General features: G+C 37.7%; 1 protein-coding gene and 1 pseudogene across 1 annotated transcript; one reads left to right on the plus strand and one right to left on the minus strand.

The window, feature by feature from the left end:
* Nucleotides 1-7,056: 7,056 nt before the first annotated feature.
* On the minus strand, nucleotides 7,057-8,001 carry LOC113881641 (putative olfactory receptor 2B8). The gene has a single exon (XM_027524719.1). The coding sequence runs from the start codon at nucleotides 7,999-8,001 to the stop codon at nucleotides 7,057-7,059; it is 945 nt and encodes a 314-aa protein (XP_027380520.1).
* An 18,572-nt stretch (nucleotides 8,002-26,573) lies between these two features.
* LOC113881653 lies at nucleotides 26,574-27,499 on the plus strand (annotated as a pseudogene).
* The last annotated feature ends 313 nt before the right edge of the window (nucleotides 27,500-27,812 follow it).

Raw genomic sequence — 27,812 nt, forward strand, 5'->3', positions numbered from 1 at the left:
TATGACTCCCATGAAACACAATTCCTTTATGTATTTATTTTAATTGGAGGCTGATTACTTTAAAATATTGTGGTGGTTCTTGCCATACATTCACATGAATCAGCCATGGGTGTACATGTGTTACCCATCCCAAATCCTCCTCCCACCTCCCTCCCCATTTCATCCCTCAGGGTCATCCCATTGCACCAGCCCTGAGCACCCTGTCTCATGCATTGAACCTGGACCGGTGATCTGTTTCACATATGATAATATACATGTTTCAATGCTATTCTCTCAAATCATCCCTCCCTCACCTTCTCCCACAGAGTCCAAAAGTCTGTTCTTTACATCTGTGTCTCTTTTGCTGATCCGCATATAGGGTCATTGTTACCATCTTTCTAAATTCCATATAATTGCATTAATATACTATATTGGTGTTTTTCTTTCTGACTTACTTGCTCTGTATAATAGGCTCCAGTTTCATCCAGCTCATTAGAACTAAATAAAATGCATTCTTTTTAGTAGCTGAGTAATATTCCATTGTGTATATGTACCACAACTTTCTTATCCATTCATCTGCCGATGGACATATAGGTTGACTCCATTGGCTATTGTTCTGGCTATTGTAAACAGTGCTGCGATGAACATTGGGGTAAATGTGTCTCTTTCAATTCTGGTTTCCTTGGGAAACACAGTTCTTAACCAGCACCAGACTGACTAACAATTAGAAAATAATACAAAACAAGAGCAACAACATGTGCAATGTCTGTGAGGCCCCAAACCAGTCAGACACTGCTTCCTGAATCTAGGTTTTTAAAATGGAATATATAAAATAAATGAGGGACTCTCACTTATTTAACTTGCATCATACAAGTCAGCAAAGGAAGGCTTGAGAGTTTCTCGCTTGATATGTGTCCTCACCTTTGTAGTGTTCTGGCTTTTAGGACTTTTATTCATTAGAACAATTGTAGTCTGTATACTGTAGGTTTATCACATTCTAAACAGACCCTATCCACCCTGCTAAAAACATTAGAATGGTAATCAGCATATAGTGACCCCTGTAATATCCTCATTTATCTCCTAGTCAGTAGATTTCAGTGTTAACTGTTTGTTTGCCCAGGGTTCTGCTCTAACCAGGGTCACTGAGGATGGAAGAACAGATTATAGTTTTCTGTCAACTCTTTCCTCTGTAGGTGTGCTCTTTTCTGATGCCTGTTTGTATTATGACTGAGAGCTTCTTCCGTCTTTTCAGCATTGTAGCATAGTTCAACTTGATATGGCAGACTCAGGGAATCACAGTGTATGGAAATGTCTTGTGGACGTGGTTTCCTGGAAAGGGGTGCTCTGTGTAAATGCAGAAATGAGAAGTTGTATGTCTCCTGAATCAGAGGGTTCAGGGGAAGGTGTCCCTGAAGCAGCTATAGGGATTGGGTATTCATGCTCCTTTTAAACAGTCTATTCTACTGATGTATATTGTTTGGTGGATTCTTTTAACCATTTTGTAATGAATTAAATCCACAATGTCTTTAGAAGCTGCAAGTTATTCTAATTAGGCGACCATTTCTGAGGGTAATTTTAACCTCTTTTGAGAGTGAAACTCTTCAGTTGTGAAAAGTGAAAGTCACTCCGTTGTGTCCAACTCTTTGTGACCTGACGGAGTGTAGCCCATGAGGCTCCTCTGTCTATGGCATTCCTTAGGCAAGAATAATGGAGTGGGTTGCCATTTCCTTCTCCAGGGGATCTTCCTGACCCAGGGATCTTCCTTGAGGATTGAACCTGGGTATCTTGCATTGAAGCAGATATTTTACCCTCTGAGCCACTAGGGAAGCTGTTGCTGTACCTGTGGCTTTAGTCTCACTGAAGCATCCTAGGCATTTCCAGTGATTAGGTTATTGGGGATACTCAGGATCAATGCAATGTCACTGTTAGTTGTAAAAGCCTTTCTCAGGAGCCCAGTCCTGATTTTGTGTTAGCTGGTCACAAGTAGTGCTTAGTAAATATTTTTCAGTCCTTATTTCATGCATTTGAGGATTGTTAAATAGTATCCAAAGATTCTCTTTAGAAAGCTTCTTAATAATGCATCCACTCATTGAGAATTGTTTGGTTTAATATAAATAAAGTGAGCACCATAGTCATCAATGTGTTATTTTTATCATAAGATCAATCTCTCTCTATTTACTCCCCATCTTGGAAAAAAGCTCCAGTATTTCCCAAAGAATATTTCTCCTCATATTCCTCCCCAGCATGTTCAATGTGGTTTATATTTGGCTTTAAATAACACACATTACTAAGTGATTACACACAGCTGGATGTGAACATCCACAAACTCGCACTGTACATGCAACCACTTTTAGATTGATCTCTTAACTCTTTCCTGAGGATGAACAGTAGAAGGAAATGTTTTCTTTAGCTTATATCACTTAGAAGATACAGGTTTATATATGGTGTAATTTCAGTGTTTTCAGAAATAAGGACAAATACACAAGTCAATGTGGTAATTTTTTATTCCTGCAAGTCACATTAAAAAGAAAATTGATAAAATTTGCTGCACTAAGGAGCTTCATGGAAGAAATCATGCTCCTTTTGCTGTTACGATGAATATACAAAATATTAAACTTTTAGAAGTGCCATTCTTTCAGACTCTGGATTGAAATTGGGATCACAAAGAGAAGGCAGTCTCTGTATTTAGGATTAAGTTAGAGTATTTTCCTTTATTAACTATGTAGAAATTTTTGTCTTAACCAATAGTGAACATCTGAGTTAGGAGAGGAAAAATAAGTAGGATGAAAGAAATGAATAATAACTCTTATTTTCATTTATTTTCTTCTATATCTAATGAGATGTAAATTGAGTAAGTTTAAAGAGTACAAAGTGTGATTTGATATACCTACATATGGTAAAGTGATTACTACATAGTGTTAGCTAAGATCTTTATCTTGTCAAATATTTATTCCCCTTATAAAATTTAAAAAGCTTTATTTTTTTTTGATTCCTCAGAAATTAATTTTTAGCTGGAAGTTTGGACCTATTTGCCAATATCTCCCCATTTCTTCTATCTCTTTGCCTCTGGTAACCACCATTTTTCCCTCTGTTTGTAACAAGTTCAGTTTTTCTGATGCCACATGTATGTGAGATCACACAGCATTTGTCTTTCTCCTCTGACATTTCACTGAGCATAATGCTCTCAAGGTCCATCCATGTTGCTGCAAAGGGCAGTATTTCATTCTTTCTCATTAATGAATAATATTCCTTTGGATATGCATAGAACTTTTTCTTTAGCCATTCACCTCTTTGGTCACCTATGTTTTTTTCTGTATCTTGTCTATTGTGAAAAATGAGGCCATTGAACATGGGAGTGCAGATAGTGATTTCATTTTATTTGGTGTACTTAGAATTTGGATGGAGAAGGCAATGGCACCCCACTCTGGTACTCTTGCCTAGAAAATCCTGTGGACGGAGGAGCCTGGTAGGCTGCAGTCCATGGGGTCTCGAAGAGTCGGACATGACTGAGCAACTTCACTTTCACTTTTCACTCTCATGCATTGGAGAAGGAAATGGCAACCCACTCCAGTGTTCTTGCCTGGAGAATCCCAGGGATGGGGGAGCCTGGTGGGCTGCCGTCTATGGGGTTGCACAGAGTCGGACACGACTGAGGGGACTTAGTAGTAGCAGCAGCAGAATTTGGATTGCTGGATAACATGGAAATTCTATCTTTAGTTTTTTTGGTATCTTCATATTATCCTTCATAGTGGCTTACCAAATTACATTTGCATCAACAGTACATAGGTGTTCCTTTTCCAATTACACCAACTGTTGTTATCCTTTATCTTTTTAATGATAGCTATTCTTTTATATTCTTCCAGCCTCACTGAGGAATATTTTCTTCTAGAAGTTTTATGACTTCATGTCTTATATACAGTATTGCATAGGTTTGAGATGTATAGAATAGTAATTTGAGTTACATACATCATGAAATGATGATCACAATATGTGTGTGTATATATCGTTTTTCAGATTCTTAACCTTTATTGGGTACAAAAATAGTTACAAAATATTGACTATAGTTTCTTCTGCTGTACAGTAGGTCCTTGTTCTATTCAGCCTTTATCTTGTTGTCTTCTAGAGATAGAAGTGGAGAAGGCAATGGCACCCCATTCCAGAACTCTTGCCTGGAAAATCCCATGGACGGGGGAGCCTGGTAGGCTGCAGTCCATGGGGTCTCGAACAGTCAGACACGACTGAGTGACTTCATTTTCTTGGCAACCCACTCCAGTGTTCTTGCCTGGAGAATCCCAGGGACGGGGGAGCCTGGTGAGGTCGCACAGAGTCGGACACGACTGAAGCGACTTAGCAGTAGCAGCAGCAGAGATAGAAGAGATACAATCTTCTCCTGGGTTTTGACAGAAAGTCTCAGGAGTCTTATTTTCTCAGCCCTGAAAGACTCTTGGACCTTAAGTTCTGCCCCTCACAGACGTCTAGCTTAGGTTTTTAGCCCCTGCTTCATGAAGCTTCAAAATTTGGCAACTGCCTTACCCAAGAGAACTATGTGTTACAGAAAGGACCCCGTACCCCAGCGAGTTTTTGTTCCCTAAGCATAATGGAGTTGCAGGATAGATTGTTCCATATTTTTGAAACTTTGGTCTGGCTTTCTGGCTTCCCAGGGAGTCCACTGGAAATAGAAATGTCCACTGGAAACATCTGGCCACATAGTTAAGTCTCTTTAACTTTTCAGCTTGTCACTCTAGCCTTACATGAGTGTTTGGCTGTTTATGTTTTCATGGCAAAGTCTCTCTCTATGTGCCACGCTCAATCCTCAGCTTACACTCAAGTTCATCAAATGCTCTAAGAGAGAGAAAAAAAAAAAGCACTTGCCCTTCAGCTCACCTCAGAAGTGTTCAGTGTTGTCTGTTATTCATGTCTACATCACCCTCATCACTTTCACAACATTTATAATGGCTTCATAAATACGGTTGCTAAAATTAATTTGACCTTTCCAAGTACAATTGTTCCTCAGTATTATTGGCCAGGGGTTGTTTCAGGCACTTCCTCCCACCCACTCCTATACTAGAAAAGCTGGATGCTCAAATCCTTTATGGAGAATGACAGATCAAATGGATCCATGTTTGGTTGAGTCTGTGGCTAAGGAGGAGTGACTGGACTTGCAGTGGGAACTTTGATCAGCTGTAACTTGGTGCACCTTATTGGGAAATGAAATTCACAAAAGACTACCTTGAATGAAATGATAAATTTTCAGCATTTATTTTCTGAAAAGGAAAAAAATTAAGCATCTAGATGATTATAGAGTATGGAACTTTAGTGCCAAAAAATGATATGGTTATCAGTAAAGCTAGCTGTCATGGTTTGAAAGAAAATTCCAAGGGGTTGATATAAAAAAATCATATCTTCTCTATTACAAAAAATATAATCAGAAATCGCTCATATTCAGTACAAGCAGAGATAAGAATAGTACAGAACTCAACAATTCAGTAATCTATTTTCACTTAAATGAAGAAAATCCTTGTTCTATTATTTCATTAGCAGAATAGTACATGAAAAACCATCCAACTTTCCATTATTAAATAAGAAATATTTAAGAAGAACATACTTGCACAAAGGCACATTGAGCTTACCAGACAATTATTTCTGTGTTTTACATTGTTTTATAAAGTCCTTTCATTATCTGCCTTTTTATCATATCCTATTAAATACTAAAAATATTAAAATCTCTGGTAAAAGAAAATATTTTTGGCTACTAGTAAATTATGCATTTTTGTATGCTACATTATAAAAATGCAGATATACAAACAAATATTCACAACAAATGTCTTTTTCAGTCAAGATAAACTTAATTCAAGGCAATATAAACCCAGGAGTAGAATTTTCATCTGAAAATTATCACTATGATTTTTGTCTCGAGACCTGGTTACTAAGTATCTACATGGAATGAAGAGACCAGAGAGACTCACAGGACACATGATCTTGAATTGAGATCTTCATTAAATTGAGATCTTCAAGACAAGGTTCATCTGAGTTGGCCAAAAATTGCTAATATCTAAACACTTTAAACGGAGAATGCAATGGCACCCCACTCCAGTACTCTTGCCTGGAAAATCCCATGGATGGAGGAGCCTGGTAGGCTGCAGTCCATGGGGTCGCTGGGAGTCAGACACAACTGAGCGACTTCACTTTCACTTTTCACTTTCCTGCATTGGAGAAGGAAATGGCAACCCACTCCAGTGTTCTTGCTTGGAGAATCCCAGGGACAGGGGAGCCTGGTGCTGTCTATGGGGTTGCACAGAGTTGGACACGACTGAAGTGACTTAGCATAGCATAACATAAACACTTTAAATCTATTAAAGATGGTCAATGGATAGAAGAAACTTAGATCACTTAGAAGATAAACCCAAATTTTATGTGAAAGTAACAAAAATATTTAGTGTGATCATTTAGAATCAAAGTATTCTGCTAATATCTGGTTTATTTAAAACTTTTAAGAAGTAAATGATTTGAAGTCCAGCATCCATACAGAAAGTGCAAGTACTTTAAGTTTCAGGTTTGATGAATTTTCACAGATTGAATACTTTGTATCACCAATATCCAGGTCAAGAATCACAACCTGACCAGAACTCCAGAATGCCCCTCCCCCCCATATCTTCCAAGAGAGAACTCCCAGTCCCCAGGGGAACCACTGTTCCGACTTTCAATACCAGAGATTTGTTGTGCCTTGGTTGAATTTTATGTAAATGGAATATACAGTAGGAATTATTTTGTATGTAGTTTGCTCACTGTAAGTCATGTTTGTAAGAATCATTCATGTTTTTGTATGTGTAATTATTGTTCATTCCCATTATTGTGTAGTACATGATATACCATAGTTTATTTTTAGAATATCTTATTTAACATATATTCTCCCTAGCAAAAGGTTTAGCTCAATGGGGACAGGAGCTTCTGTCTCACTGATACGTTTCAAGTACCTAGAACACTGTCTTGCACATGGATGTGTTTGATTAAATTAACCAGTTTTTAGTCACTCAGAAGTGTTCCATTGCAGAACTTCCTGGGCCTGCAAGCACTGCTTTAACTCTGCCTCAAGTCTAGGATTCTCCTCATTTGTCTCCTTAGTGCCCCTTTGACTTCCTTGTTTCTCAAAGTGTAAATCAGGGGATTAAGCAGGGGAGTCACCAGAGTATAGAACAGTGCAATGCTTTTGTTCACATCCTGTGAATAGCTGGAAGGAGGCTGAAGGTACATGGAGATGAGCGTCCCAAAGAAAATAATCACTACCATTAGGTGAGAACCACAGGTTCCAAAAGCCTTCTGTCTCCCTTGGGCCGACTTTATCTTCAGGACTGCATGGGTAATGTGACCATAGGATACTAAGATGAGTGACAGGGGCACCACCAAGAAGAAGGTACTGACAGCAAAGAGTTCAGCCTCATTGACAGAGGTGTTGGTGCAGGCCAGTTTCAGCATCACTGGAACTTCACAGAAGAAATGGTCCACTTGGTTTTTACCACAGAGGGGAAGAGTCATAGTCAGTGCTGTCTGGACTACAGAATTGCCAAAGCCTGTAAGCCAAGCAGTTACAACCAGCTGCAAGCAAAGCTGGGGATGCATGATCACCATGTAGTGGAGGGGACGGCACACAGCTACATAGCGGTCATAGGCCATGACAGACAGGAGGACACACTCTACTCCCCCAAGTCCCAAGGCAATGAAGAGCTGGGCCACACAGCCGCCATAGGTGATGGTCTTGTCCTTCCCCTTAAAGTTGGCCAGGGTCTGAGGGACAGTGCAAGTAGTCAAACAAAGATCCATAAAAGAGAGGTTGGAGAGGAAGAAGTACATAGGGGTGTGGAGGTGAGGATCCATGGTTGACAAAAGCATAATGGTGCCATTGCCTAAACAGCTCAAGGAGTAGATGATCAGGATGACCGCAAAGAGAGCCGTTTCCAGCTGGGGCTGGTTGGAGAAGCCCAGGAGAATGAATCCAGAGAAGGCGCTGTCGTTAGCTCTTTCCATTGTACTCTGCTTGTTGGAGTTAAGAAGACTCCACACTTTTATGTTTAATCCACTTCTTTTCTCCTAGACTTTGATTAGAAGCTTGAGGCATTTTCACAGTTACCCTTTTGTTGACAAAAACGGGAGTACTAGAGAGTTACTTTGTAAGAGTACCTTCCATGTTTCACGCACTGACCAAAGCACTTTCTAGGCAATTTGTCAGAACAACTCTATAAGCTCGGCATTATCATGATTTCTACTAAATATATGAAGGAACTGAGGGTTAAATAGGTGCAGTGATTTTATGAGAGTGATGTATTTAATAAACCACTGAGGCAGGATTCCAACAGACTCTACAATATAAGTTTTTAACTGTTGGGGACACTGTCTGTCTTTATGACTGTATGAACTAGAAAGATAACTCAAAAGTTTCTCAAAAATTAAATCTAGATGTTCTAAATAAGACACAAATATGTACTGCCTCAGTACTAGCTTCCCCTCCCTGCCACCCCGCCCCGGAGGATTGAATATATTTAAAGACCAGCTTTCCTGGTTATGTTTTGTGTAGAGAAAAACTTTATTTTTCTGAAGATGCAAAGATAATAGAATTTACTATTAACAATTTTATTCAGTTGGGAACAATACATTTTAATGTGTGGAGTAATGGAGCCTTTGGTGTTGAGTCTGTAATCATTTCTTTGATTGGAAACGTTTTATTGGAAGTGATCTAAGATTTTATTGTATCCAAACTGAAAGTTCCAGAGGGACTCAGTCTGAGTAACCATCATTGTAACCACCTGCAGTGAAAACTCAGGAAATCATCACTAGCTTTTAATTTTCTTTCACTTTATAAGTCTTTTGAAATTGTAAAATGGACTGGAATGGGTGTATTTAACTCAGAATACCATTATACCTACTCCTGTGGGTAAGAATCCCTTAGAAGAAATGGAGTAGACATCATAGTCAACAAAAGAGTCCAAAATGCAGTACTTGGATGCAATCTCAAAAATGACAGAATGATCTCTGTTCGTTTCCAAGGCAAACCATTCAATATCATGGTAATACTGAAGAAGCTGAAGTTGGATGGTTCTATGAAGACCTACAAGACCTTCTAGAAGCAACACCCCCAAAAGATGTCCTTTTCATTATGGGGGACTGGAATGCAAAAGTAAGGAGTCAAGAGATACCTAGAGTAACAGGCAAATTTGGCCTTGGAGTACAGAATGAAGCAGGGCAAAGGCTAATAGAGTTTTGCCAAGAGAATGCACTGGTCATAGCAAACACCCTCTTCCAACAATACAAGAGAAGACTCTACACATGGACATCACCAGATGATCAGTACCAAAATCAGATTGATTATTTTCTTTGCATCCAAAAATAGAGAAGCTCTATAAGGTCAGCAAAAACAAGACCAGAAATTGACTGTGGCTTGGATCATGAATTCCTTATTGCCAAATTCAAAATTAAATTGAAGAAAGTAGGGAAAACCAGTAGACCATTCAGGTATGACCCAAATCAAATCCCTTGTGATTATACAGTAGAAGTGACAAATAGATTCAAGGGATTAGATCTGATAGATAGAGTGCCTGAAGAACTACGGACAGAGGTTCATAACATTGTACAAGAGGCAGGGATCAAGACCATCCCCAAGAAAAAGAAATGCAAAAAGGCAAAATGGCTGTCTGAGGAGGCCTTACAAATAGCTGTGTATAGAAGAGAAGCAAAAGGCAAAGGAGAAAAGGAAAGACATACCCATCTGAATGCAGAGTTCCAAAGAATAGCAAGGAGAGATAAGAAAGCCTTCCTCAGCGATCAATGCAAAGAAATAGAGGAAAACAATAGAAGGGGAAAGTCTAGAGATCTCTTCAAGAAAATTAGAGATACCAAAGGAACATTTCATGCAAAGATGGGCTCGATAAAGGACAGAAATGGTACGGACCTAACAGAAGCAGAAGATATTAAAAGAGGTGGCAAGAATACACAGAGGAACTATACAAAAAAGATCTTCATGACCCAGATAATCACCATGGTATGATCACCAACCTAGAGCCAGTCCTTCTGGATTGTGACGTCAAGAGGGCCTTAGGAAGCAGCACTACAAACAAAGCAACTGGAAGTGATGGAATTCCAGTTGAGCAATTTCAAATCCTAAAAGATGATGTGGTGAAAGTGCTGCACTCAATATGCCAGCAAATATGGAAAACTCAGCTAGTGGCCACAGGACTGGAAAAAGTCAGTTTTCATTCCAATCCCAAAGAAAGGCAATGCCAAAGAATGCTCAAACTACCGCACAATTGCACTCATCTCACAAGCTAGTAAAGTAATGCTCAAAATTCTCCAAGCCAGGCTTCAGCAATATGTGAACCGTGAACTTCAGATGTTCAAGATGGATTTAGAAAATGCAGAGGAACCAGAGATTAGATTGCCAGCATCTGTTGGATCATTGAAAAAGCAAGAGAGTTCCAAAAAAAAAAAAATCTACTTCTGCTTTATTGACTATGCCAAAAGCCGTTGATTGTGTGGACCACAACAAACTGTAGAAAATTCTTAAAGAGATGGGAATACCAGCACACTTGACCTACCTCTTGAGAAATCTCTATGCAGGTCAGGAAAGAATAGTTAGAAATGGACATGAAACAACAGACTGGTTCCAAATAGGGAAAGGAGTATGTCAAGGCTGTGTATTGTCATCCTGCTTTTTTTAACTTATATGCAGAGTACATTATGAGCAATGCTGGGCTGGAGGAAGCACAAGCTGGAATCAAGAGTGCTAGGAGAAATATCGATAACCTCAGATATGCAGATGACACCACCCTTATGGCAGAAAGTGAAGAACTAAAGAACCTCTAGATGAAAGTGAAAGAGGAGAGTGAAAAAGTTGGTTTAAAACTCAACATTCAGAAAACTAAAATCATGGCATCTGGTCCCATCACTTCATGACAAATAGATGGGGAAACAATGGAAACAGTGTCAGACTTTATTTTTCTGGGCTCCAAAATCACTGCAGATGGTGACTGCAGCCATGAAATTAAAAGACATTTACTCCTTGGAAGGAAAGTTACGACCAACCTAGACAGCATATTCAAAAGCAGAGACATTACTTTGCCAACAAAGGTCCATCTAGTCAAGGCTATGGTTTTTCCAGTAGTCATGTATGGCTGTGAGAGTTGGACTATAAAGAAAGCTGAGTGCCAAAGAATTGATGCTTTTGAACTATGGTGTTGGAGAAGACTCTTGAGAGTCCCTTGGACTGCAAGGAGATCCATCCAACCAGTCCATCCTAAAGGAGATCAGTCCTGGATATTCATTGGAAGGATTGATATTGAAGCTGAAACTCCAATACTTTGGCCACCTGATGCGAAGAGCTGACTCATTTGAAAAGATCCTGATGCTGGGAAAGATTGAGGGCAGGAGGAGAAGGGGACGACAGAGGATGAGATAATTGGATGGCATGACCGACTCAATGGACTTGAGTTTGGGTGGGCTCTGGGAGTTGGTGATGGACAGGGAGGCCTGGCGTACTGCGGTTCATGGGGTTGCAAAGAGACGGACACGACTGAGTGACTGAACTGAACTGAACAGAATATCTAAAGAAGAGAAATATTTCATAATAGCACTGCAGCCTAGGAAAGAGTCTAGTATACATAGCAGGTTTACAAAATAATTTTGTTGAATAAGTGAAAAGGAAGTTCAAAAACTGTAAAGGACTTTAGAAACTAAATTTAGGAGCTATAGGAATTTATAAATGTACAAGAGGAATACAAATGAATTTTTTTTCTAATTTTATTTTTAAACTTTACAAATGAATTTTTGAACAAGAGTTAAAAGCAGTCTTGACTGTTCTAACTTTAGATTTTTTAATTGCCAAGTTTTATGGAAACTTGTAGGACTCCAACTTTTGTAAACATAACTTTTTTATTAGCAAAATCCATGACCAGTCAGGAGGATCTTCTGCTGCCTCTCAATTACATATTTTCTGTTGGTTCTTAGTACTTCAATTCCTTTTATTATAAGTTTTTTAGTGATTATTTTGTGGCTTGGTGGCTGTTGTTACTGTGGTGTCAAAATGTTAAATTAATTTAGAATTAAAAGTTCTAAAACACAATTAAATTGAAACAGGATACTTGGTGTCTAAGTATCAAACTACCGCTAGTAATCTCTGAGATTTTAAAGGCTGCCCACCAACCCATGCATCTTGGTTTTTTCTGCTTCCTAATAATAGAAATAGGGAGAAGGCAATGGCACCCCACTCCAGTACTGTTGCCCGGAAAATCCCATGGATGGAGGAGCCTGGTAGGCTGCAGTCCATGGGGTCGCTAAGAGTCAGACATGACTGAGTGACTTCACTTTCACTTTCCACTTTCATGCATTGGAGAAGGAAATGGCAACCCACTCCATTGTTCTTGTCTGGAGAATCCCATGGACAGAGAAGCCTGGTAGGCTGCAGTCCATGGGGTCGCACAGAGTCGGACACGACTGAATCGACTTAGCAGCAGTAGCAGCAGCAATAATAGAAATAACATTATTAGCTTTTAATAAGAGATAATGTCTTTAGTTCTTTAGTGAAAGCTGGTAGGTTTGTGTTCTAAGAGATCTACTGTCATATTTTGAGTAAGCTCTTCTCATTCTTTTCACATTTTTTAGTGATCCCATGATTAAGATCCCATGGTTAAGATTAAGGTCCCATGGTTCTTAATTCTGGTATCCTCTAGATTATCAGGCCCTTTTTTCAAAATACCCAGAATCATAAAACTGGCATTAGTTACTACAATTTGTTTTATCAAATGTATTGTTTTTACCTTTGCTTCTTCCCTCTATCCTTGTACTTTAAGAGTCACAGAGAATGACCTTTTCCTGTCCATCATGGTACCAGCTGAAGTCTTCGGCAATGTTTTTGAATAGGCTATTTCTCATAGATCACTGAAATGTCTTAACATTCAGTCTGGAACATGATGCAAAGTGATTTTGTTTTTCTCAGTGATGCACAGAATGTGATCTGAATTAATAAAAAGTTCATTCTGACAAGAATATGTAAAATTCTTTGTAATTACAAAAAGTAGAATCAAATTGACATGAGCATTTAAAACAAATTTCCATGCTGCTGCTGCTAAGTCGCTTCAGTTGTGTCCGACTCTGTGCGACCCCATAAATGGTAGCCCACCAGGCTCCTCCATCCCTGGGATTCTCCAGGCAAGAACACTGGAGTGGGTTGCCATTTTCCTATCTGCTGTACAGAATACCACAATTTAGAGATTTAAAACAGCAAAAATTTATCGTTTTATAATTCCGGAGGTTAGAAGGTCCAAAATATAGGTCCTCCAGGACCTCTGAAACCTGTTGGGGAGAATATATCTTTGCAACTGTCTAGTTTCTGGTGCTTTGGTGATAATTTTAGGGGTTTCTTGACTTGCAGCAGCCTTTCAATTACTTCCTCGGCAGTCACATGGCAGTGTCCTTGCTTCTCTGTTCTGTGTTTCTTTATATTGTATTAGGGATCACACTAGTGAGTAGAACCTCATCTTAACTTCATTACATCTGCAGAGATTCTACTTTCAAATAAGGTCACATAAACAGGAATTTGGGTTTTGGATTTCAACCTACCATTGGATGGGAGAGGGGACACAATTCAACCAATAGCAAGTATAATGTAATCATGCCTGTTAACTTGTAACAATTCTTTACTGTAAGTGCCTAGTATGCAGTGGTAAGCCTAAGATGCAGGTATTAGTTCTATCTTAGTCTAAGTTCATAAATGAGGTGCGTTTGGTCATGATAATTGCTAAGCATTATGGATAATGTTGCTATTTCTCATTCTAAGTTCTGTGTAGATAGCAGAAGTCTGCAATAATAGGGAAAAACTGATTTCCTTTACTTGGCATGAATGTCCAATGAAGCTTATTTTCCCATACACACTTTTGTTACACTTTACAAATCTAAAATATCATTACAGATTGCATGATAATAAGATCTAACATTTTGTTTGAATTGGTAGAGAAAATACTTACCTCCTTTCATTTCTCCTTTCATCCATACCACTATTCTCCAAGTCTGGAGTTCAGATTCCTCTTCCAGTCCAGAACTTACTTTAAGTAAATAGCAAACTGATGCATAGACACTATCTCTGCAGATATCACCAGAACATTTTTGGGTCAAAGAAACTATGTCTTGTGGCCTTAGAGACACTTGAATGGGTGTTGGACTAAGAATATGGTGTTTTCTTTAGGAGAAAATAACAAGATGAAAGATTTAAAACTACTTCTAGAAGAAACAAGATGGTCTTGAAGGATCACCATAGTTGTATGAAATTAGAGGCTTGGTGTATTGATGAAAATGTTAATGTCAGACAGATGAATCACATAACTACTTGTCCCCCATGAAAGCTAGTAATTCAGTGGTTATCAAGTGAGTGTGGTCTTGGAATTGAGGAAAGGTATTTGAGGTATGCAGATGACACCACTCTCATGGCAGAAAGTGAAGAACTAAAGAGCCTCTTGATGAAAGTGAAAGAGGAGAGCAAAAAAGTTGGCTTAAAGCTCAACATTCAGAAAACTAAGATCATAGCATCCGGTCCCATCACTTCATGGCAAATAGATGGGGAAACAGTGGAAATAGTGGCTGGCTTTATTTTTTGGGGGGGCTCCAAAATCACTGCAGATGGTGATTGCAGCCATGAAATTAAAACACACTTACTCCTTGGAAGGAAAGTTATGACCAAACTAGACAGCATATTCAAAAGCAGAGACATTACTTTGCCAACAAAGGTCCATCTAGTCAAGACTATGGTTTTTCCAGTAGTCATGTATGGATGTAAGAGTAGAACTATAAAGAAAGCTGAGTGCCAAAGAATTGATGCTTTTGAACTATGGTGTTGGAGAAGACTCTTGAGAGTCCCTTGGACTGCAAGGAGATCCAACCAGTCCATCCTAAAGGAGATCAGTCCTGGATATTCATTGGAAGGATTGATATTGAAGCTGAAACTCCAATACTTTGGCCACCTGATGCAAAGAGCTGACTCATTTGAAAAGACCCTGATGTTGGGAAAGATTGAAGGCAGGAGGAGAAGGGGATGCCAGAGGATGAGATGGTTAGATGGCATCACTGACTCAATGGACATGAGTTTGGGTAAACTCCAGGAGTTGGTGATGGACAGGGAGGCCTGCCATGCTGCAATTCATGGGGTTGCAAAGAGTTGGACACGACTGAGTGACTGAACTGAACTGAACTGATTTGAGGTGAAGCAGATAGGACAGAATCCTTAGGATAAATACAGAGCCATGCATTTAAATATATTTTAAAATATGCTAAACTTGAAAGTGATTAGTTCTCAAAGGCAAGGAAAATGAAAATTATAACTCACTCAGGCTCCATTGAAGGTAGAACCAGTTCTTTTAAAAATTACATTTACTGTAACTTTTGTCATCTGCAGAGTTTTCCCAGGAGGAATCTATGAGTGCACTACATGTTTCAGGACATATGAGGCATATAAATCAGAGTAGACAGTTAATTCTGTAACTAAACAGATGTTGGAATCTGTAAAATCTATGGAAACTGCCTATAAAAGGGCTAATATTATATCTGAAGGATATTTTTATAAGCACCAGAGTCAAAGCATGTGCTTTAAGAGACTGAGATACTTGAAGATGTGTTTATTTTTAGTGGCCCCAAGAGTGTCCTGCCCCATGTAACTCATTAGCTTCAGTTCAAGTATCCAGAGTTTGACTGTCTCTAGGGTTCAAGGAAAGAGGGAGTCTCTGGAGAGGTGACATCAACATAGTCCATCTTTTCCTTCCAAATTGATTAGGAGTGAACCTATTGTTTCCACTTAACTTTCAAATTTCAAATCTCGTATATTGATTGCAAATTTTTTTTGGCTAGTCGTTTAAAAAAATTATTTAATTTTGTCTGTGCTGGGTCTTTGTTGCTGTGCACAGGCTTTCTCTAGTTGTGGTGAGCAGGGGCTACTTTCTAGCTCAGGTGCTTGGGCTTCTTACTGCAGTGGCTTCTCTTGGGCTGCGGTTGCACAGGATTCAGTGGTTGTGGCACACAGGCGTTGTTGCCCTAAGGCGTGCGGAATTTTCCCTGACCAGGGATCAAAACTGTGTCTCTTGAATTGGCAGTTGGACTCTTGATCACTGGACCACCAGGGAAGTCCTAGTCTTTACATTTCTTTATAAGTTGAGATATCGTTGACACTTACATTAGTTTTGGGTGTGCACCATATTGATTCAATATTTGTACGAATTTAGTTTTCATGTAGACTCTAATTGTGGTGGAATGAGAAAAAATACTCAAATTATCTTACTCTCTGTGTATATATTGAAGGTCCATGTATATCCTTCAAGTGGATATTCATTTAAGATGTGAGATTGTGAATGTGGACTTGAGGAATCTCCTTAATGTTTAAAAGTGAGAATTCCTTTTCTGCTCAAATTTCTTTGTGCACTATTTTCTTCAGTAAAGTGTATAAACTCTTAAGCATCATAGTCAAGGTTCTTTTTCTTGTCCTGTTGCTTCCTTATTGTTTAGTTTCACGGTTCAGCTTTTCCCCTATGATGCTTCTTTTGCTTTGAGTGTTTTGATATAGTGTATTTCTTTCAACCGTCATACTTCAGTTCAAGCTCTGGTTTCTCTTCAGATTGAGTAAATCTTTTGCCTTTTACTTTTTTTTTTTTAATTTAAAGTTTTTTTAAAATTTAAAGCATTTTTTTTCCTCTTTGAAGTGTGTCTTCTTCCAGGTAGATAGGGAAAAATTGGAACTCAAAGGGCTTCAAAAGAAAGCACCAGCTCTGTGATTTTGGAAAAATAAATGTTATTGGACATCTCAGTAACTTAATAAGTCTAAAATGATTCAACATTAAAAAAAATGTAGCTTCCCAATGTACTTAATCTTTCTGTAAGTTGAATGTGTAAAGTGACTAGGGGAGAAGGAATAATATGTGATATTTACAATATAATCAAAGATTGGCTTGTTGTACTGGCTCAGATAGTGAATAATCTGCTGCAGTGCAGGAGAACTGGGTTCAATTCCTGGTTTGGGAAGATGTCCTGGAGAAGGGAATGGCTACCTACTCCAGTATTCTTGCCTGGAGAATTCCATGGACAGAGCCTGGTGGGCTGCAGTCCATGAGTCGCAAAGAATTGGACATGACTGAGTGACTAACACAACAACAACAACAAATAAACACATCCATTTATATATACATACACAATATTTTGTAAATATTGGCTTTCTACTTACAAAATATGTTCTTTGGAGAATTATGGAAATCATTCTCTTTACAGTAGACTGGGGAACAAGGTAAGTGAAATGGGAAAGAGCCAACATATTGAAAGCAGATGGGAGAAAAGAAGTTGAGGGGTGGGAAAGAAGCGATAAAGAAATTGAAAAGACTGAGATTTTGAGGGGGGGATCTCTAACACAAACATCCATTCAAGATAGATTATTAATAAAATAAATTGGGCAAGGTATAAGAAACACCAGCATAAAAAATTAAAACATAACAGAAGCTATGGTTTTTCCAGTATTCATGTATGGATATGAGAGTTGGACGGTGAAGAAAGCTGAGTGCCGAAGAATTAATACTTTTGAACTATGGTGTTGGAGAAGACTCTTGAGAGTCCCTTGGACTGCAAGGAGATCCAACCAGTCCATCCTAAAGGAAATCAGTCCTGGGTGTTCATTGGAAGGATTGATGCTGAAGCTGAAACTCCAATACTTTGGCCACCTGATGCGAAGAGCTGACTCATTTGAAAAGATCCTGATGCTGGGAAAGATTGAGGGCAGGAGAAGAAGGGGACGACAGAGGATGAGATGGTTTGATGGCAAAACAAACTTATGCAATACTGTATATAAGACATGAAGTCATAAAACTTTTAGAAGAAAATATTATTCCTCAACGAAGCTGGAAGAAAATAAAAGAATAGCTATTATTAAAAACATAAAGGATAACAACAGTTGGTGAAGTTGGAAAAGGAACACTTATGTACTGTTGATGGGAATGTAAGATGGTAAGCCATGAAGTGATGGGATGATCATGGCATCTGGTCCCATCACTTCATGGGAAATAGATGGGGAAACAGTGGAAACAGTGTCAGACTTTATTTTTTTGGGCTCCAAAATCACTGCAGATAGTGATTGCAGCCATGAAATTAAAAGACGCTTACTCCTTGGAAGGAAAGTTATGACCAACCTAGATAGCATATTGAAAAGCAGAGACATTACTTTTCCAACAAAGGTCCGTCTAGTCAAGGCTATGGTTTTTCCTGTGGTCATGTATGGATGTCAGAGTTGGACTGTGAAGAAGGCTGAGCACCGAAGAATTGATGCTTTTGAACTGTGGTGTTGGAGAAGACTCTTGCAAGTACCTTGGACTGCAAAGAGATCCAACCAGTCCATTCTGAAGGAGATCAGCCCTGGGATTTCTTTGGAGGGAATGATGCTGAAGCTGAAACTCCAGTACTTTGGCCACCTCATGTGAAGACCTGACTCATTGGAAAAGACTCTGATGCTGGGAGGGATTGAGGGCAGGAGGAGAAGGGGACGCCAGAGGATGAGATGGTTGGATGGCATCACTGACACAATGGACATGGGTTTGGGTGGACTCTGGGAGTTGGTGATGGACAGGGAGGCCTGGCGTGCTGCGATTCATGGGGTCGCAAAGAGTCGGACACAACTGAGCGACTGAACTGAATTGAACTGATGGGACTGGATGCCATGATCTTCGTTTTCTGAATGTTGAGCTTTAAGCCAATTTTTTCGCTTTCCTCTTTCACTTTCATCAAGAGGCTCTTTAGTTCCTCTTCACTTTCTGCCATAAGGGTGGTGTCATCTGCATATCTGAGGTTATTGATATTTCTCCCGGCAATCTTGATTCCAGCTTGTGCTTCTTCCAGCTCAGTGTTTCTCATGATATACTCTGCATAGAAGTTAAATAAGCAGGGTGACAATATACAGGCTTGACGTACTCCTTTTCCTATTTGGAACCAGTCTATTGTTCCATGTCCAGTTCTAACTGTTGCTTCCTGACCTGTATACAGGTTTTTCAAGAGGTCTGATACTGGGAGGGATTGGGGGCAGGAGGAGAAGGGGACGACAGAGGATGAGATGGCTGGATGGCATCACTGACTCGATGGACGTGAGTCTCAGTGAACTCTGGGAGTTGGTGAGGGACAGGGAGGCCTGGGGTGCTGCGATTCATGGGGTCGCAGCACCCAGACATGACTGAGTGACTGATCTGATCTGATCTGATCTGATAACTTTTGACTATAACCATAGTTGTTTACCACCCGTGTTTGCATTCATAAGCAACAATTTGTTTTACCACTTTTCAACTTTATGTCAAGGGATTGATTACTTGGTGAATTTCAAATTTTTCTCAGCTCTTTTTGGAAAAAGACCTCATTTTGACTTGTTTAGCTGTAGTTTGTGTAGTACTCTGTTGTATGAAGAGGTCAAAATTTACCTATTTTGTTGTTGATAACATTTGGATTGTTTTCAAGTTTTGGTTGATACAAACAATGCTTCTTTGAGCATTCTTATATATGTCACTTGAGGTAGGTGACCAAGAATGACTTTAGAGAAGAATATTGTATCCAGGAGTGTAATTGCAGGTTAGCATTGCTAGATAACAGCCAAACTATTATCAAAAGAGATTTTGCTAACTAATACTTGCAACAGTAAGAGTAAACTGGGAAGAAATGCATTAGTAGCAGGTTTCTATTCAATCCCTCCTCTGGACGACTTAAGCAGAGTTGTCTTAACTAGACCTCCTTATAAATATGATGAGATTTAACTAGTATTACATAACAGAAAAATTTTAATCTATGAATGTTTTTAGTAATGGGTAGTTTAGTAGAAAATTATCAAGAAAACTGAAATTTATGAATATATGGGAAGCAGTTGGCAATAAAATGTAAATTATTCACAGAAGCTCTCGATGCTTGTCTGACTAGCATGTGGAAACTGAGATGCTTCAAACCTAAATGGCTTTCTCTGAGCTAGCTTGTACTGCTAACTAGCAGTCATGTATTGCTCTGAAACAAAATGTGTTCCCATCTTGAAAAGGGGATTTAATTTCACTTTTGAAACTGCCTTTGAAGTTTAGAGCTAAAGTTTTTCAAAGTCAGGTGTTGTTTATACCTGCCTTTTCCCTATATTGTCAAGATAAACTGTTTTGAGATAATTTAACTGAATTAACTTTGAACTTGACTTAAACAGACACAAGGCCCATCAACTTCCTTCTGTTTTTCTTTAGCCGAAATCATGTGAAACGTAAAGGCAAAGACTAGTTGAATTTAAACAAACCATGTCAATTTTGTTAAAAAAATGATAATTTTTCTCTTTATTGTTTGAGTAGATAATTAAAACCTTTGGGTATAAACTGAGCAATGTATACTTCTATACACTGATTTTTTTTTTTCTTAGCCACATTAGATGTTTAGTAGTAAATATAGTGGTTTACATTGACCATAAAAGATAAGAATGTGCCTAATTACTGCATTAGCTCTATGATCCCTTATAAGTGGTTATGAATTATACTAAGTGAAAAATAATTTGCATATTTATGTTTAATATTAAGTAACTGAATGAAGTTTTCATTATATATTTATATGTAAAAGTTGTTTTTGCAATTGTAAGAGAAAATCTCATGTTTTGTGAAACATCTAAATTATTCAAAGATGAGAGCTAAGATAACTGGGAGGTCTAGAAAATTATCAGTCATCTGTCAAATATGTGAAATTATAAAAGAGGCAGATTTTGTGTCCTCTGCTATTTTCCTTGATATTCATTTTCCCTGATGGTTGGAATCTCTGGACAGCGAGGTGACATCAGTTGATTAACACTTTAGGACACACATTCACCAGAGACGTCAGCCAGGTTTGGTTTTTTTCTCTGTGCCAACCCAGTCACAGTGCAGTTTCATACCACCTTCTCTTGTTGCCTACATGGGTCTGTCAAAACAGCCAGGTCATTGTATTCAGGAGGTAATACTAAGAGTTCAAAACTACCTCTCTTTATCTTCCTACCATGAGATAGAATACATATCCCCAGTACCACATGAAGATATGTGAAGTCATCATGAGAAAACACTTTATGGCTTAAGAAAAATTTCAGGTTAATCTGGTGCTTGATTGCACTCATTCCAAACAACCTGCTTTCTGATTTTATATATCCAAGTTCCAGTCCCCAGTACTGTGTTAAAGTAGCAACTTGGATATTAGCTAGGATAAGAGCTTTGGTTCCACAGATAAGGTTAATAAAAGTAAGTAAAGTGGAACTAAGTTTCTGTTGCTTTAGGAATCGGCAAATAAGATTATTTTCAGTTGTGATTGTTCTTGAAAAGCTCAGTTGGTTAGCATATATGTCAGTTGGCAAAATGAACAGAAATTCCTACAGAAATTCAACAAATATAAGAACTAAACTCAATTGTTTATTTTAGAAGCCAACACTTTATTCTTAGACATTTCATTCTATTTTAGTACATTCATTATAACACAGTATGTACACATGAAAATAATTTAAATACAGCATATTTAGCTGTAGTAAAACATGCATTTAGAAACAGGATAATAATGCATGTCTGAATGTAAAACTATTAGACTATATGTTTCCATTTCTTCCTCTGGGTCCTTATTTTCTGTGAAATTACACAATATTTCTCAAAATCTACTGTCACCATCTATGTTTTTTAATGTTCATTTTTTTCAAAGAGGTACAAAAATATCTAAAATATACATGGAATCTTCCAAATGTAGGTTGACAGTGACAAGGAATATTGTGTCAATGCCTCAAAGCAATAGTAACTCAGTCATAGCCCTGAGGCTGCAGAAATTTTGCCGAGACTTCAGGATTCATTGAGAAACTGGATAAGACAGAGTCTGAATGTTTAAAATATGTGAATGTTGTATAATTTGAAATATCTTAAAAATTATTATCTTGAAATCTCCTGTCTTTAAAATGTGTGGTTTACCTACTGAGTAACCAGTTTTATTAAAATACATATTCTTCCACTCAAATTTTAGTCATATTATTTGTCAGTATTGTACAATTATTGTAATTGCAAACTATTATCTCTACCACCTGATGTGTGTCAGTACTAAGCATTTAACTTCTTTTATTTGATGCCTATTCTCTTGATTAGAATAGTAAAATTGTGTTCCTGTGAGATATCATTTTCCATTTTTAAAATAATTGTTACACAGAATGTCATCTTTGTCTTATAGAATCTATTTAATTTTACCTATTTAAATTTTTCTACATAAACTTTGTTGTTTTTCAATTATTTCTTTTTTGTATCCAAGTAATAACTTATATATAATTTTTATGGCAAGACTTTCTTATATCATGTCACATAATGATGGTTAACACAGACACCATTTTTTGTTCCTGTAGTTAGAGTGAATGTGTCTAGTATTTCCAGTTATTATTTACATAGTTTGTCTAATATAGATCAAGATTTCTTACTGCATGAAGTCAACTGATGCTTGTGTTAACATAGATGACAATTCCCAGTGAAATTACACAATTCTTTGTATGTAGGAAAGTATGTAGGAAAGAAATGAGAATTTCTAATTAACTTTATCCAAAACATATTTCTTCCTTTGGAAGACTGCCTTTTGTGGTGGTGTGAATAGTTTTAAGAGAAATTGATTTTGAGTAGGAAAGTATAAAAGGAGCAAAGTGACCCGGAACAGCAGAATATGTTAGAGAATTAATGGGTTAATGCTTCTAGCACCAAGAGATTTCCCATATCCAACTTTACTAAAGGATAATAATTTTCCTGAATGTAAAAAAAAAAAAAGAATTAGTATCTTAGTATAGTATACATTAGGATACATTATAGTATATAGTATGTATATTAGTGTACATTATTAAGATATATAGTATCTTAGTATACATTAGTCGGAGCAGGTGATGGCACCCCACTCCAGTACTCTTGCCTAGAAAATCCCATGGACGGAGGAGCCTGGTAGGCTGCAGTCCATGGGGTCGCTAAGAGTCGGACATGACTGAGCGACTTCACTTTCCCTTTTCACTTTCATGCATTGGAGAAGGAAATGGCAACCCACTCCAGTGTTCTTGCCTGGAGAATCCCAGGGATGGGGAGCCTGGTGGGCTGCGGTCTATGGGGTCGCACAGAGTCGGACACGACTGAAGCGACTTAGCAGCAGCAGCAGTATACATTAGTATCCTAATTATGTCTCAGTGTGCTCTCTATGTGGATTCAATTTTAACATAAAGAGAACGTTATATTCTTTATTCTATTTTAGTTGGTGTCTTCTTTGCCTGACACTTTATATTTCAATCTAAAATCATTCATTTTTATCTGTCATGTAGGTAGCCATTCAGCATGCTTTTTTGTTTATCCTATAAAGCAGTAAATGGTTTATGCAACTTTATCTCCCCAAGTATTTTTTTTTCAAATAGAAGAGTAGTTGACTTGTATATTCACTTCAGGTATATAGCATAGTGACTTTTTATTTTCAAGATTATACTCCACAAAAAGTTATTTTAAAATATTGGCTCTGTTCCCTATGCTATATGCTTATATCTTATTTATTTTGTACCTAGTAGTTTTTAACCTCTTCATCCATTGCCCCTGTCTTGCCCTTTTCTCTGTCCCTTTCCCCACAGGTAATCACTAGTTTGTTCTTTGTATCTTTAAGTCTGTTTTGTTTTGTTATATTCATTTGTTTTAGTTTTTAGATTTCACATATAAGTAAAAACATAAAGTATTTGTCTTTCTTTGTCTGACTTTGCTAAGCATAATACTCTCCCGGTTTGTCCATGTTGTAAATGGCAAAATTTCATTCTTTTTCATGGCTGAGTAATATTCCATTGTACCTATCTATCTATATAAATATACACCACATCTTCTTTATCCATTCATCTATTTCATAGGTTGCTTCTATATCTTGGCAATTGAAAATAATGCTGCTATGAAAATTGGAGGATTTTACCTTTTGTCAGCTGCCTTCTTGGTCCTTATTGATATGATAATGTTCAAATAAATTAGTATTTTATTATACTGTGTTATTATATTAGTGTTTTCCCTGAATGAATTAGCATTTTATTTTTTCCCTCCTTTACTCTGCTAAATACTTCTTTATTAGGTACATTAAAAATAATTTGCCAGCAGTACATTTCAGATGACTATATTATATTTATATATGTGTTCATGAGACTGAACCATGATTTTTAAATTTGCTCTTCTGAGCAGATGTGAATCAGGGGGATGTAGAATGTCATTGTACATGGAAACTGTAATGGTACTTTTTTCTCATACTTTTATGATTAATTTTATTATGAAATTTTTGGACCCAGATTTTTTTGTGGATACCATTGATCACATCATTATAAAAGTCAAAGAAAGTATAAAATACTACATCCTCTATACCACATGTACTGCCTTTGAATTTTAATATATTCATTTGCTTGATGATAAGGTAATAGCTATTTAAAAGCACAGACTTAGATATTAAAAGGACTTGGGTTTCTATTAAAATGGGAATTTTATGATTCTGGTTAAGTTAGTTAACTACTTTTAACCTATTTCTTCATATGTAAAAGGGAAATGGTAAATTTCAATTTTTTGGAGTTGTGATTATGCTTGTAAAGGTTTTAGAACATAAAACAGTAATACCAGTAATTATATTGTTAATTGATATGTAGGTAGCATATCTGTCCAGCATTCAACCTTTGGATGCTGTATTTTTCAAACTTTAAATGTGAACATTTTTTTTTTTACTAATTAAAGATTGTTTTTGCAAGATATGCATGTATTCTTCCATAATGTTGTCAGGTGATTGAGTGTGAAGTTAAATTAGTTCAATCCTTCTTATATATGAAGTATTAAATATTGTTTTGTGTGCTTTTATATTTTAAACCTTATGATATTTTGGTTGTTTGCTTTCCTTGCAACTAACTAAATTATGGGACAAGGAAGATATTTATGGTAGTGATGGAGGAATATTTCCCAGTGGCCTTTCTATCACTGACTCTTCTTTTGTTTGCCCTTTACTTTTCCCTTATGCAGATTTTATTAACATTTATTTTATGCTAATTTGGTACCAATTTATTTAACACATCAATAGGTTCTACACTCAAACCTGATTCAAATTTTTAAAATTTTGGAAGAATTAAAAATTTACTTTATGTCTAACAATTTGAACATGATAGAACTGAATTATTTATTTTCTAATGCCACTTGGGGTAGTGTATAACCATGCTTATGCAAGGACTTTCCTTGTAGCTCAGCTGGTAAAGAATCTGTCTGCAATGCAGGAGACCTGGGTTCAACTCCTGGGTTGGGAAGATCCCCTAGAGGAGGGAAAGGCTGCCCACTCCAGTATTCTGGCCTGGAGAATTCCATGGACTCTATCATCCATGGGGTTGCAAAGAGTTGGACATGACTGAGTGACTTTCACTTCACTTCATGCTTATGCAAATACTAAATAGTTGGATGAAAATGATAATCAACTAACCTTAGGAATGGCAATGTGCTTGGTTTAGTATAACTGATGCTTCAAGATTGCAAATATAAATTAGCCTATTGTAGATGGAGGTGCTTAGATTTTATAATAACATAATATCCTTTTCTTTATGCCATTCCTTATATTAGTTTTAGTTTTATATTCTATCTTTGACCTGTCAGTGCACTGACAATGTATATGTCTTTATCTCTATGCATTTAATTATTTATCATAGAGAGCAATGTAGAGCATTATACTTTATGCACAGATTACACAATTAGATAGCTTTAAAAATGTTTATCTTGATTAAAATGTTGGAAGTGAATAATCCTACCTCCGTTAGAAGTCCATGCCCTGTGGTTATTGGTACTTTGTGAAAATGAAATCAACAGAAAGAAGAGGTAAGTGTTGGTGACATCAGTGAAATTTTGGAGTTCTTATTATGGTGTAGTAATTTTAGTTATCTTGAGGACATGAATTAAGCATTGTAATTATTGTAATTGAATGGTCATATTTTTAGGCTCTGTCTATTTATTTGTCTTCCTACCATACCAAGACCAAGGTAGCATTCACAAATATGTGAAAAGAGTAGAGAAGCAATTTTGCCAAAAGCTTTATGTACAGCATTGCTTCTCTACTGTATATTCTTACAGTACTTTAAATCCTATTAAACTCAATCTGAAAAAGACCTTTTATATCTATGATGCATGGAAACACAAGGTCTACTATTTGATTTTTCTTATATTAAACATCAATATCATTATTTTTGGTAATGTAGAACTAAGTTGATATGCCACGTCATGCCATGCCATGCTAAATCATTTTAGTCGTTTCCTCCTCCAGGGGATCTTCCCAACCTAGAGAGCGAACCTTGATCTCTTATGTATCCTGCATTGGCAGATGGGTTCTTTACCACTATGGCACCTGGGAAGCCCCAAATTGGTATAATATATGTCGATTTCAATGAATACATTATCTAACCAGATAGTTGCATATAAAATCCCATGGCCCTGTCTTTTAACATGATAGATTTACCACCTCCCTAGGCCTTCCCCCTTTTGGAAGATACTTTTTAAAATTTTAAATGCTTTGTCTTGACAGGAGCCATGTGCTAATAAAAGATGGAACAGAAAAATGGAACTTCTTTCACTGGGTTTATCCTACTGGGCTTCTCTGACAGACATCAACTGGAACAAATTCTCTTTGTGGTCCTTTTGATCTCCTATGTCTTCAATTTGCTGGGAAACACAGCCATCATTGCATTGTCCTACTTGGACCCACGTCTTCACACCCCGATGTACTTTTTCCTCTCTAACCTGAGCTTTCTGGACATGTGCTACACCACCAGCATTGTTCCCCAGTTCCTGGTTAATCTCAGTGGAGCAGACAAATCCATCTCCTTCGGTGGCTATGTAGCTCAGTTCTTCATCTATCTGGGATTGGGATGCACAGAATGCTTTCTTTTAGTATTCTTGTCATTTAACCTCTGTGAAGCTTTTTGCAGGCCCCTTCACTACACAGTAATCATGCACCCCCGTCTGTGTGCCCTGATGGCTTCTGCTTCATGAATCATTGGTTTTGCCAACTCCTTATTGCAGACAGTGTATATCTTCCTTTTACCACTTTGTGGGAGAAATAAATTAGACCACTTTCTTTGTGAGATCTCTCCTTTTCTCACACTTGGCAGTGTTGACACCACTATGAATGTATATGTTACCTTTTTTGGCAGTGTCATCATTCTTGCCTTATTCATGTTCTCCTATGGTCAGATTGTCAGGGCGGTCTTAAGAATAAAGTCCACTATAGGGCAGAGAAAAGGGTTTGGCACGTGTGGATCCCACCTCATGGTGGTCTCCCTGCTCTTTGGTACAGCCATCTATGTGTATCTTCATCTCAGGAGCAGTGACTCCCAGGATCAGAACAAGTTCATGTCTCTTTTCTACACTGTCATTATCCCCATGACCAACCCCCTCATATGTACACTGAGGAACAGGAATGTGAAGGGAGGATGAAGAAGGTACTTTGGAAGGACTCTAACTCCAGATGATGGCTGAGAAGGACAGCTTAATGGAAGCAGTTGAACATTAGAGCTCTTTAGATGTATGTGTGTGTCCCCCATGAGTCATCTGAAATTTCCTCTGATAACTCTGAGGGAATTTCTTTACTTCAGTGTGGTGCATCGGTGCTCAGTCATATCCAACTCTTTGACCCCATGAGCTGTAGGACACTAGGCTCCTTTGTCCATGAAATTTCCCAGATAAGAATACTGGGGTGGGTTACCATTTCCTTCTCCAGGGTATCTTGCCGACCCAGGGATTGAGCCTATGTCTCCTGCATTGGCAGGTGGATTCTTTATCACT

Source organism: Bos indicus x Bos taurus, chromosome 23, assembly GCF_003369695.1.
Source record: "Bos indicus x Bos taurus breed Angus x Brahman F1 hybrid chromosome 23, Bos_hybrid_MaternalHap_v2.0, whole genome shotgun sequence".
NCBI classification, from domain to species: domain Eukaryota; kingdom Metazoa; phylum Chordata; class Mammalia; order Artiodactyla; family Bovidae; genus Bos; species Bos indicus x Bos taurus.